The sequence below is a fragment of the Aquarana catesbeiana genome, linkage group LG12 (assembly GCF_042186555.1).
Source record: "Aquarana catesbeiana isolate 2022-GZ linkage group LG12, ASM4218655v1, whole genome shotgun sequence".
Taxonomy (NCBI): domain Eukaryota; kingdom Metazoa; phylum Chordata; class Amphibia; order Anura; family Ranidae; genus Aquarana; species Aquarana catesbeiana.
Genome location: NC_133335.1, coordinates 193,599,659 through 193,612,960, shown reverse-complemented (window position 1 = coordinate 193,612,960; position 13,302 = coordinate 193,599,659). Strand labels below are relative to the sequence as shown.

At 43.2% G+C, this 13,302-nt stretch overlaps 1 protein-coding gene across 3 annotated transcripts in view; it reads right to left on the bottom strand.

Annotated features, from left to right (window-relative positions):
* RALY (RALY heterogeneous nuclear ribonucleoprotein) overlaps nt 1-13,302 on the bottom strand; it is a 383,349-nt gene that overhangs the window by 12,226 nt on the left and 357,821 nt on the right. For 2 of the 3 annotated variants that reach the window (XM_073606359.1, XM_073606357.1), the window contains 2 exons: nt 11,758-11,871; nt 7,806-7,984 (listed from right to left, as the gene is read on the bottom strand). In XM_073606359.1, the coding sequence (XP_073462460.1) occupies nt 7,809-7,984; nt 11,758-11,871 (290 nt within the window). In that variant the 3' untranslated portion in view covers nt 7,806-7,808. The remainder of the gene's footprint in view (nt 1-7,805; nt 7,985-11,757; nt 11,872-13,302) is intronic. The other variant, XM_073606358.1, reaches the window with a different exon arrangement.

Genomic DNA, 13,302 nt, shown 5'->3' with positions numbered 1-13,302 from the left:
GCGATCATTGCAAATTTTTTATGTCACACGGTATTTGCACAGTGGTCTTTCAAACACAATTTTTTTGGGGAAAAAAGACCCTTTCATGAATGAACAAAAAACAAAACAGTAAAGTTAGCCCAATTTTTTTGTATAATGTAAACGATGATGTTAGGCCGAGTGAATAGATATCTAATATGTCATGCTTTGAAATTGCGCACACTCGTGGAATGGAGACAAACCACGGTACTTAAAAACCTCCATAGGCAACATTTTGAAAATTTCTACAGGTTATTAGTTTAGAGATACAGAGGAAGTCACTTGCTAGAATTATTGCTCTTGCTCTAACAATCGCAGCGATACCTCACATGTGTGGTTTGAACACCGTTTACATTTGCGGGCGTGACTTACGTATGTGTTCGTTGAGTTTTTACACTGTTTTAAAAAAATAAATATTGATCATTTTTATTGCTGTCACAACGAATGTAAACACCCCTTGTGACAGTAATAGTCAGTGACAGGCATGGGCGTCTGCAGCATAGGGCAAGGGGAGGCAATTGCCCCCCCCCGCCCTGAATCGTAAGAAGGTGTTGAAGACAGTTGCCCTGTCTTGCAATGGCCGCCGCGGCCACTGTGGACTTTTGTTCTGAGTCTGCTGGCCTGGGGCTGCTCTCTTTTTCGACTTATCACAGATACAGACATCCATCCCTCCCTCCCTCACCCCGATCACAGCCGATCATCGGATTGGCTCTGCCGCTCGGGCCTCTGCTCGAAACTTAGGCTGTTCCATGATGGGCTGCCTACCTGTGTATGTATGTCGCTATGCAGATCCGGCCGGCGCCGGCTCCTCCCATATGTGCGTGCATTCAGTCAGTGGCCGAGGATACGCTGCCAGTGCCTGGGCCTATCGCATCACAGAAATAAATCCTGAAGAACCACAGGTAACAGCAGTGCCAGTTAGGAGGAGAATATATATATATATATATATATATATATATATATATATATATATATTGCTTGGAAAGTTGGACAGCTGAGCTATTGCTGGAAAAGATATTTGTGTGTTATATAATCTTCTTCACTTTGTATGGAAGTTACTCAGTCTCAGGCATACCATGCCCATATAAATATAGCCTAGAGAATGTACATCTTTCTATATTGCAATGTATTGCAATACATCTGTTGTGGCCATATTTTGATCTTGATGAAAACAACCTATACAGTATTGCAATATAGAAAGATGTACATTCTCTAGGCTATATTTATATGGGCATGGACTGGTACACCTGGCCTGAATAACTTCCAATACAAAGTGAAGCTGAATTATCTCAAGAGCTATTTCATACTGCCATCTGGTCGCGTTATCGGTAAAGCACTGCTAGTTTTAGCGGCGCTTTACCATTGTTTTAGCGGCACTATTCGGCCGCTATTCGGCCGCTAGTGGGGCACTTTTAACCCCCACTAGCTGTCAAAGAAAGGGATAAATGCGACTGTGTATCGCCGCTGGCGAAGTGCCCCTCCCTCCCCCCCTGAAAAAAGTTCTGTGGACGCCCATGGTGACAGGTACTCTACAATTCCCCAAATCCCTCCTTTGCACTTTAATGTATTCAAAACGCCAAAATCAGCATTTTGGAATACTAGTTTTTTTTTAATCTGCGCCATTGGCAGCCGAGTAAACCGGAAGTGATGTCATGACATTGCTTCAGGGTTACTAGATAGGAGACCCGATTAAAGCCGATTCTAGCTTCATTCGGGTCTTTGGCCAGCTGGCAGATGTGTCGGCTGGATGCTCGGGCCTCCCGGTAGGACAGGAGAGCCCGGGAGAGCCGCAGAAGGTGATGGGGGGGGGGGGTGTCCCCTCCCGCTCCTTAGGATAACAGGCGAGTGGCTTTTAGCCACATTGGTTGTTATCAATAAAAAGCCAACCGCTGGCTCTAAAAAAACGGTACTGGGGCGATGCCTGCAGCTGCAGACATCACCCCGGTATAACCCCTTAAAGACTAGAACGCATATTTAAGTACGGTTGTCCTGAAGGGGTTATAGTGTATTTAAAGTATGTTACATAGTTACATAGTAGGTGAGGTTGAAAAAAGACACAAGTCCATCAAGTCCAACCTATGTGTGTGATTATGTGTCAGTATTGCATTGTATATCCCTGTATGTTGTGGTCATTCAGGTGCTTATCTAATAGTTTCTTGAAGCTATCAATGCTCCCCGCTGAGACCACCGCCTGTGGAAGGGAATTCCACATCCTTGCCGCTCTTACAGTAAAGAACCCTCTACGTAGTTTAAGATTAAACCTCTTTTCTTCTAATTTTAATGAGTGGCCACGAGTCTTGGTAAACTCTCTTCTGCGAAAAAGTTTTATCCCTATTGAGGGGTCACCAGTCCGGTATTTGTAAATTGAAATCATATCCCCTCTCAAGCGTCTCTTCTCCAGAGAGAATAAGTTCAGTGCTCGCAACCTTTCCTCATAACTAAGATCCTCCAGACCCTTTATTAGCTTTGTTGCCCTTCTTTGAACTCGCTCCATTTCCAGTACATCCTTCCTGAGGACTGGTGCCCAGAACTGGACCGCATACTCTAGGTGCGGCCGGACCAGAGTCTTGTAGAGCGGGAGAATTATCGTTTTATCTCTGGAGTTGATCCCCCTTTTAATGCATGCCAATATTCTGTTTGCTTTGTTAGCAGCAGCTTGGCATTGCCTGCCATTGCTGAGCCTATCATCCACTAGGACCCCCAGGTCCTTTTCCATCCTAGATTCCCCCAGAGGTTCTCCCCCCAGCGTATAGAATGCATTCATATTTTTGCCACCCAAATGCATTATTTTACATTTTTCTACATTGAACCTCATTTGCCATGTAGTCGCCCACCCCATTAATTTGTTCAGGTCTTTTTGCAAGGTTTCCACGTCCTGCGGAGAAGTTATTGCCCTGCTTAGCTTAGTATCATCTGCAAATACAGAGATTGAACTGTTTATCCCATCCTCCAGATCGTTTATGAACAAATTAAATAGGATTGGTCCCAGCACAGAACCCTGGGGCACCCCACTACCCACCCCTGACCATTCTGAGTACTCCCCATTTATCACCACCCTCTGAACTCGCCCTTGTAGCCAGTTTTCAATCCATGTACTCACCCTATGGTCCATGCCAACAGACCTTATTTTGTACAGTAAACGTTTATGGGGAACTGTGTCAAATGCTTTTGCAAAATCCAGATACACCACGTCTACAGGCCTTCCTTTATCTAGATGGCAACTCACCTCCTCATAGAAGGTTAATAGATTGGTTTGGCAAGAACGATTCTTCATGAATCCATGCTGATTACTGCTAATGATATCGTACGTATTACTAAAATCCTGTATATAGTCCCTTATCATCCCCTCCAAGAGTTTACATACTATCGATGCTAGGCTAACTGGTCTGTAATTCCCAGGGATGTATTTTGGGCCCTTTTTAAATATAGGTGCTACATTGGCTTTTCTCCAATCAGCTGGTACCATTCCAGTCAGTAGACTATCTGTAAAAATTAGGAACAACGGTCTGGCAATCACTTGACTGAGTTCCCTAAGTACCCTCGGATGCAAGCCATCTGGTCCCGGTGATTTATTAATGTTAAGTTTCTCAAGTCTAATTTTAATTCCGTCCTCTGTTAACCATGTAGGTGCTTCCTGTGTTGTGTCATGAGGATAAACACTGCAGTTTTGGTTACTGAAGCCCCCCGATTCACTCGTGAAGACTGAGGAGAAGAATAAATTCAATACCTTCGCCATCTCCCCATCCTTTGTAACCAGATGTCCTTCCTCATTCTTTATGGGGCCAATATGGTCTGTCCTCCCTTTTTTACTGTTTACATACTTAAAGAATTTCTTGGGATTTTTTTTGCTCTCCTCCGCTATGTGTCTTTCATGTTCTATCTTAGCTGTCCTAATTGCACGCTTACATTTCTTATTGCATTCTTTATAAAGTCTGAATGCTGAGGATGATCCCTCAACCTTGTATTTTTTGAAGGCCTTCTCCTTTGCTTTTATATGCATTTTTACATTGGAGTTAAGCCATCCAGGACTTTTGTTCGCTCTTTTAAATTTATTACCCAATGGGATACATTGGCTAATGCCCTTATTTAATATGCTCTTAAAGCAAACCCATCTCTCCTCCGTATTCTTTGTTTCTAATATTTTATCCCAGTTTATGCCTTTTAGCAAGGTTTGTAGTTTAGGGAAGTTGGCTCTTTTGAAATTCAGTGTCTTTGTATTCCCTTTATGTTTCCTATTTGTGTGATTTATACTGAAACTAATTGACCTGTGATCACTGTTACCTAAATTGCCCCGCATTTCCACATCCGTGATCAGGTCTGTATTGTTGGTAATCAGTAGATCCAGTAATGTTTTATTTCTAGTTGGTGCGTCTACCATCTGACCCATAAAATTGTCCTGCAAGACATTAAGGAACTGGCGAGCCTTAAATGAATGTGCGGTTCCCTCCGCCCAGTCTATGTCTGGATAATTAAAATCCCCCATTATGATAACACTTCCCATTCTTGCTGCTAATCCAATTTGTGATAGGAGATCCGTCTCCACTTCCTCCCTCAGGTTTGGGGGCCTATAGCATACTCCCAGTATTATTTTCCCCTTAGCTTTATCCCTTTGGAGCTCTACCCATAAGGATTCCACCTCCTCTCTAGCTCCCTCAGTGATGTCATCTCTCACATTCACTTGTACATTATTCTTGATATATAGGCATACCCCTCCCCCTTTTTTACCCTCTCTATCCTTGCGGTATAGGGTATACCCTTGAATGTTTGCCAGCCAATCATGAGAGCTGTTGAACCAGGTCTCTGAAATTCCCACAAAATCCAAATCCTCCTCGTACAACAGTATCTCTAGTTCACCCATCTTGTCCGCCATGCTCCTGGCATTGGTGAACATGCCACATAGTTTAGACCGGTCGCATATTGTCCTCGTATTGGGTGTTTCGAGATTGCAACTAGGACTTGCTACTATACTCACCTTGTGTTTTTGTGCTTTGGTTAACCTACCACTAATGCCCCCAATACTAGCCTCTGGAATATCTTCCGCGCTGGCTATCTCTGCCTCTGGACCCTCCCCCCCATCGCCTAGTTTAAAAACCCCTCTAACTTTTTGGCCATCTTCCTTCCCAGCAGATCTGCACCCTCCTCATTTAGGTGCAGTCCGTCCCTTCTATAGTACCGGTTACCAACTGAGAAGTCGGCCCAGTCCTCCAGGAACCCAAACCCCTCCTTACTACACCAGCTCTTCAGCCACTTGTTTACTTCCCTAATCTCCCTCTTCCTTTCTGGTGTGGCTCGATGTACCGGTAGTATTCCTGAGAATACTACCTTGGAGGTCCTTTTCCTCAATTTAGCTCCTAAGTCCCTAAAATCGTTCTTTAGGACACTCCATCTGCCTCTGACTTTGTCATTGGTGCCAACGTGCACCATGACAGCCGGGTCTTCCCCAGCCCCTCCCAGTAATCTGTCCACAAGATCCGTGATGTGCCGAACCCGAGCGCCCGGTAGACAACATACTGTTCGGCGCTTCAGGTCTTGGTTACAGATTGCCCTCTCTGTCCTTCTAAGAATTGAGTCCCCTACCACCAGAATCTGTCTTTCCTTTCCCTTTGCTGCCCCCCCACTCTCACTGGAGGAGTTCTTCCCCCGGCAGCTAGGAGAGTCCCTCATCTCCAGCAGTGCTGGTCCCTGACTGGTTTCACCAATGACACTCAAAGTAGCGTACTTATTGGGATGCTCCAGTCCTGGATTGGCCTCCCTGGCTTTTCCCCCTCTACCCCTCCTGACTGTCACCCATCTACTCTTTGCTAGTGCCAGCACCTCTTTGTCTCCACCCGCCTCTGTGCTGGCCCCTGCCGGCACCTGCCGTGTACGTTCCTGGCTCTCATTTAGTATGGAGGGACTTCTCAGTGCTGACAGTTGCTTCCCCAGATTCAGAACCTGGGCTTCCAGGGAAACAATGTGCTTACATTTTGCACAGCAGTATTCGCCCTCGATCTGATGATCAAGGAACGCATACATGCAGCAAGATGTACAAAGAGTCGCCTCTCCACACCCGCCGGGCATCGTACCTATTAAATTTAGTGAGGATTTTAGTGAGGATTTGGGGATTTTACCCTGTCCAAATTACCTAACAGCTAGCGTGTACTTCACTGACGGGCACTGATGAGGAGGTACTAATATGATGCACTGATGGGCACTGATATGCAGTATTGATAGGCACTGATAGGCAGAAATGATGGGCACTGATAAGCAGCACTGATGAGGAGGCACCGATTGGCATCCCTGATGGGCACAAATTAGCATCCCAGGTGGGCACGGATTGGCATCCCAGTTGGGCACTCGTGGGCATCCTGGTGGGCATCTCTGATGGGGCTGCACTGATAATCAATATGTTAATTATCAGCGCAGACCCCTCCCCCCTGTCAGGAGATCCACTGACCGTCTCTCCTCTACTCGTGCCATCACCTTGTCAGCATGAATAGAGGAAAGCCAAAAAGCCAGCACTTCATGGTTACGCTGTGATCAGCTGTGATTGGACATAGCTGATCACATGGTAAAGAGCCTATGTCATAGGCTCTTTGCCGAGATCAGAGATGCGGTGTGTCAGAGCGACACACCGCACTACCAATCGCCGCGCTGTGCGCTCCCTCATATGACGTCAGGTCAGGATAGTGGAGCCCCCGCCCGGACGTCATTCTGCTATAGGCCGGGCAGGATGTGGTTAAAACATTAAATATTAAAAGGCAAAACTTTTTTTTTTTTTTAAGTTTTGGATAGAGTGCAGTGGGATTTGAACATGTATTTGGTTTTATTGCTGTCTGTGTCCCTAAAAGGGAGATTCACCCTCTCTATTTGTCTTGTTTACCTTTATACTCAAAAGAGAAAGTAAAAGAAAATCCCAAATTTTGGGTTGACATCAGAGCAGAAATTGAGGGGAAATCTTCCAACGGGGACACTAAATCTGGTGACACCCTGGGCTTCTTCCACTTTGGAGGAATTTCCTCTCACTTCCTGTTTTGAGACACAGATGGCAAAAAAGAAACAAACAGGGGCTATAACCTTCTCGTACTCTATCCAAAATGAAAAAAGTGTTTGCCTTGAGTTACACTTTAAATTGTACTGATGGTATAAATTCCCAGATTTTGTCTTTTTTATAATATTTTTTTAAATCTTTACCCAAAGAAACTGTGCGATCCTGTCACCAGTGTCCTAGCACATTGATCCCACCATCTTGTTTATGCAATAGAGAAAGGGTGTTTGAATAGGGTACAATTACATAGTGTATGGTGGTGTCACCATCTTGGCTTTGCAATATGGAATGGGAATTTTTATCTGGACAGAATTAGATAGTACACAATAGTGTCACCATCTGGGATCTGCAATGTGGAATAGGTGTTTGTGTGTTTGAATGTAGACAGCATTACATATGGTCTGTCTGGTAAAGCGGTTCTCACAAACGTGAATCAACGTGTGGAAAACTGTTACTTTTATCTAACTAAAAAAATGCCTGCATTACTAAGACCTCTTTTTATTTTGCAGCAACTCAGAAAACCAGACTTTACATATCCACTAATTTTCACCTTGATTTTCTACTCTCTTATACTGATTCTAAGGGCAATTACAAAGCATTATTGGATTGCAGTCTGGAAGTACAGGTGTTAATGAATCTCTAGGCTTGTGTACATTGACATCGACGTTCCCTATGCAACTCAACAAGCAAAGGCAACCAAAGTCTTCTTATGATGTGTGGAAAAGGAAACCTTCTATAAGTAGAATGAAGGGGCACCTACATTTCATACTAGATCATCCGTGCAGTCATCCTGTGCAAGATCATCTCCATCATCTCCATTTATGGGTTCATCTGTGACTGTGTCTCCGGCTTCGGATGTGCTTTCGTCCTGGGAGAATTCACTACGGCTGCAGTCAGACTTCTTTCTTGATGTTATGGCTGGAGGAAGGAGGAAGACATCTGGGAACAGTCCCATCATTGAATATTGGAGGGTTTTGTACATTACACATGATGACCCTCCTACTGTAAAGGTTCCCCGAGAAGCCATACAAGCTCCCAATGTACCATACAAGGCTGGTGACCAGAGATGAGATGACCCTCCTACTGTAAAGGTCGGATGATGACCCTCCTACTGTAAAGGTTCCCCGAGAAGCCATACAAGCTCCCAATGTACCATACAAGGCTGATTGCATTTTGCCATGGAACTTCATTGTGAATCCAAATATCATTATGTTCTTGTCTTTACTAATACAGTAAATGGAGAAGGTCAGCAACAATGGTAGTTTGGATGAAACCTCAAGCCTGACAACTGTTTGGTCACCAAGACACTAAGAAGGAAATGCTCTGCCCTGAGTACAGGACAGTTAAGACCTGCCATGAAATAGAACCTTGACCTATTCCATCCAAAATGGAGAAATAGAACCCGCATTAAATTGCTCCTTTAATTTTCTAACATCAGTAAAGAAATTAAATCTTAAAAGTAACCAGTTGAGAATAGGCATGTGTAGGAACATGAATCTCTACTCTTAAAGCACTTCAGCCAGTTGCCTTTTTTATAGCTTTGAACAACATGGACTTTAATCAAGTTTGTATTGCTGTTTCATTCTTCCATTGCGAAGATATGCTTTCATTCCTGTGTGGCCAGCAAAACAGAAAGTGCATAAAATCTCCCAACAGGAGCATACACGGTAATACTATTATTTATTTAAAGAGTACAGTGCATCCGGAAAGTATTTACAGTGCTTCACTCTTTCCACATTTTGTTATGTTACAACCTTATGCCAAAATGGTTTAAATAATTATTTTCCTCAAAATTCTACAAACAATACCCCATAGAGACAACGTGAAAGAAGTTTGTTTGAAATCTTTGCAAATTTATTAAAAATAAAAAACAAAAAAAAAAATCACATGTAGATAAGTATTCAAAGCCTTTGCCATGACACTCAAAATTGAGCTCAGGTACATCCTGTTTCCACTGATCATTCTTGAGATGTTTCTACAACTTGATTGGAGTCCACCTGTGGTAAATTCAGTTGATTGGACGTGATTTGGAAAGGCACACCTGCCTATATAAGATCCCACAGTTAACAGTGCATGTCAGAGCACTAACCAAGCCATGAAGTCCAAGGAATTGTCTGTAGACCTTCGAGACAGGATTGCATTGAGGCACAGATCTGGGGAAAGGTACAGAAAAATTTCTGCAGCATTAAAGGTCCTAATGAGCACAGTGGCCTCCATCATCCATATATAGAAGAAGTTTGCAACTACCAGGACTCTTCCTAGAGTGGGTCGCCTGGCCAAACTGAGCGATCGGGGGAGAAGAGCCTTAGTTATGGAAGGTGAACAAGAACCTGTTCTCTGTGGAAAGCCTTCTAGAAGAACAACCATCTCTACAGCACTCCGCCAATCAGGCCGGTATGGTAGAGTGGCCAGGCAGAAGGCACTCCTCATCAAAATGCTCATGGCAGCCCATCTGGAGTTTTCCAAAAGGCACCTGAAGGACTCTCAGACCATGACAAACACAATTCTCTGGTCTGATGAAACAAAGATTGAACTCTTTGGCCTGAATGGCAAGCGTCATGTCTGGAGAAAACCAGGCACCGCTCATCACCTGACCAATACCATCCTTACAGTGAAACATGGTGGTGGCAGCATAATGCTGTGGGGATGTTTTGCAGTGGCAGGAACTGGGAGACTACTCAGGATCGAGGGAAAGATGAATGCAGCAATGTACAGAGACATCCTTGATAAAAAACCTTCTCCAGAGTGCTCTGGGGTGAAGGTTCATCTTCCAACAAGACAACGATCCTACGGACAAGAAAATAAAGGAGTGGCTACGGGACAACTCTGTGAACGTCCTTGAGTGGTCCAGCCAGACTTGAACCCGAATGAACATTGCAAAAAGTTAGCCGATGCCCCCACTAATAACTGGCCTTTGCAGCAAGGAGCATTGGAGGGCAACATATGTAAAAAAAAGCCAAGGAAAAACCAAAGGAAAATTCCAAGCTCTAATTACCGACCAGCCTGCGACCAACCAAATTAACCTGTCTAACTGTGTGCATTAAACACAGGGCTTTAGTGTGCACACATTTGCAAATAACTGAACCTAAATGAACATCTCTGGGGAGATCTGAAAATGGCTGTGCACTGACGCTCCCCATCCCACCTGATGGAGTTTGAGAGGTCCTACAAAGAAGAATGGGAGAAACTGCCCAGAAATAGATGTGCCAAGCTTGTAGCATCATACTTTAAAAGACTTGAGGCTGTAATTGGTTTCAAAGGTGCTTCAACAAAGTATTAAGTAAAGGCTGTGAATACTTATGTACGTGTGATTTTTGTTTTGTTTTTTATTCCTAATAAATTTGCAGAGATTTCAAACAAACTTCTTTCACATTGTCATTATGGGGTATTGTTTGTAGAATTTGAAGGAAAATAATGAATTTAATCCAGGTAAACCTTCCCCATTTCAACCAACAGCAAAGGATAACAAGTGTATTCTGTATCATGTATTCTCTCCCTGTCAGGGCAGAAATGTCAGCTGAGTGTCAGGCTGTAGGACCCAACCCTATGGAGGTTGCCCTTTCTCTTGTCTTATAACTGACACTTAGTCTGGGCTGCTGAATGAGTGTCAAACTTTCAATTATAAAAACCTTTAGCTATCCTTTTTGAAATCCTGACAACACTGATAAGATATTTCTGAACATCTTTTTATCAGCGCTGAGCTGTTACGGGAGCTAAGACGGCCTTATAGCTTGAATCTTCTTCTCTGAGAAGAAGCGAATACAAGTGAATAAAAAAAAAAATTGTCTCTGAGAGCTAAGTCTGCACTTTTGTAAATCAAGTGTGCAGATTTTGTTCATTACAAATTCTTGGTCACTGGTTGTTTTTAGGAAGCGGAGTTCTAACTGGGCTCACCCATTTCATACAATGTAGTCTTTTTTCATGATCTGTCAACAACTACTAGATTATGAGCTCAGACCCCGGTGAGGAATGTGAGCAAGACTAGACTCCATTTTGTTACCCATGCCAATATGTCACTATTAGGAGTCCTTCCCAGATAGCAAGGATAACTTGCCACAAATTTGTGGCAGTGTTGCATTGTTAGGCCCCTTTCACACTTGTGCGACTTCAAAGTCACGCGATGTTACAGCGATTTCGCAGCCGCGATTTTACAGCGATTTGGGAGCTGTACTACTTTGTACGACTTTGCCACAACTTTGGCATTAACCATTCTCAGCTTGTTCTTACAAAGTCGTACTGAAATCGTGTCTATATTATTTAGGTACGATTTGCATGCTACTTGAGGGTTTAACATTGAGGTCTATGGACATCAACTCGCATGGAAGTTGGACCAAAATAGTGAAGGGACTACTTTGAAGTTGGCACGACTTAAAGTCGTGCCAATATGAATGGTAGTCATTGAAAATCATGGAGAATGACTTGTCATACGATTTTGCAGTACAAAATCGTGGGACAAGTCGTATAAGTGTGAAAGGGGCCTAAGGCCTAAGGGCTTAGAAAGTCATTTTCAAACTTGCTTCTCAATTGCTAGCTATCTGGGTTAAGGGACAATATAGTGTGACAGAGGCACAATACATTCTAGAATTTGCCCAAATCTCACCCTAAAATTCTCCAAATAAGCGTGATATAGGACCTACTAATAAGGTCTCTGAGATTAACATTTTCATGTAAAACAATGGTTTTATGCTAAGCACCATTCTTTATCAACTAACCTGCGCATGACTTCTGTTCATCTGTTATCTGCTCCAACCTTCCCAGCAGGGCATCAATGTTTGTCTTGATTTGCGTGAGCTCTGACTTAATTGTTTGAATCTCGTTGCTTCTTACTACAAAGAAAAATAGAATCTCAGTATGTCATTGTCATTTAACCAAATTATAAACCTTTAGTTACATAGGTAATCTGGTCGATAAAAGCCAAGTCTATCTAGTTCAACCAACATAGAAAAAACAAAAACACACACAAATAGAAAACCTTCATATCTACAATCCTATACCCGCAGTTGATCCAGAGGAAGGGAAAAAAAACCCCACAATAAAGAATCATACATCAGACGTCTCCAAACTTTCCAATAAAGGGTCAGTTTACTGTTCTTGGGTGGGGGTCAGACTGAGGCCAGTGGGAGTAGGAAATACCCCAGCATCAGTGGGAATAAACAATGCCCCAGGCTTGGTGGTAAGTGGAAGTAAAACAATTACATAGTGCCTGTGGGCATTAGGAGGAGGAATAGTACCTCATTATTGATATTAATGGGAGGTGCCTCATCGTCGGCATCAGTGGAAGATTGGATTGGATGGTCCCTCATCATTGGTGTCCGTGGGAGGAATCGTGCCCAACTGTTGGTGTCAGTGGAAAGAATGGTGCCTCATTGTTGGTATAGTTCCTCATATCAGTGTGAATAGGCCCACCAAGGGCCGGATAAAGGCAAGCAAAGGGCCACATTCAAGCCCATGGGCCACAGTTTGGAGACCACTGCTTTAGATCATATAATGCCTGTCACCAATCCAAGGGTAAAATGTATGTGGATGGGATTAAACTGATCTGAATGGTGTAGATATTCATAAAGGACAATCCATACTACAAAGTTTAACTGCTCATTTTTTCCAGAGGATGATGAATAAGGTGATTATCCTTTCCATATCCCTCATTTTTTCAGGCTTCCACCAATTCATGCAACTGCGCTGCCGAAGCCACCCGTCACAGCTTTCTGACGTCTTTTTGTACAATGCAGGACCAGCAATCCAACATTGTACAGTAAGATGTAGAGGGGCACCCATATTCTACATTGTTGGACAATGGAGAAGAACATTGCTGCCAAGAAATTAAGGAGTACAATAAATACTTATATCATCTTATTCATCATCCCTTAGAGAAAATGAACAGGTAACCACAGTTAGGAAGGCGGACCCACTGCTGGTGGGTGCTTTTTTTCCTGGAGTTCAGCTTTAAGAGACCAAATAGAGCATTAGAGAAGATTGTTCTTAGGGTTACATACACTAGTTTTGGGTGAAGTCTTCTAATCAAGGATATTTCTTCAGGACAATAAGAATCAAAGGTCACTTAGCCCACCAAGTTCCATGTATAATTTAACTATTACTTTTGGTTGGACTGACCCTTCAAGACTTTCTTAAATTATAACTAACAGCAAAACCTTTTCTTTTAACTTTGGATAGAGTGAAGAGGGATTGGAACACCTATCAATTTTTATCGCTGTCTGTGCCCCAGTTAGGGAGATTCACCCTCTCCATTTTTCCTATTT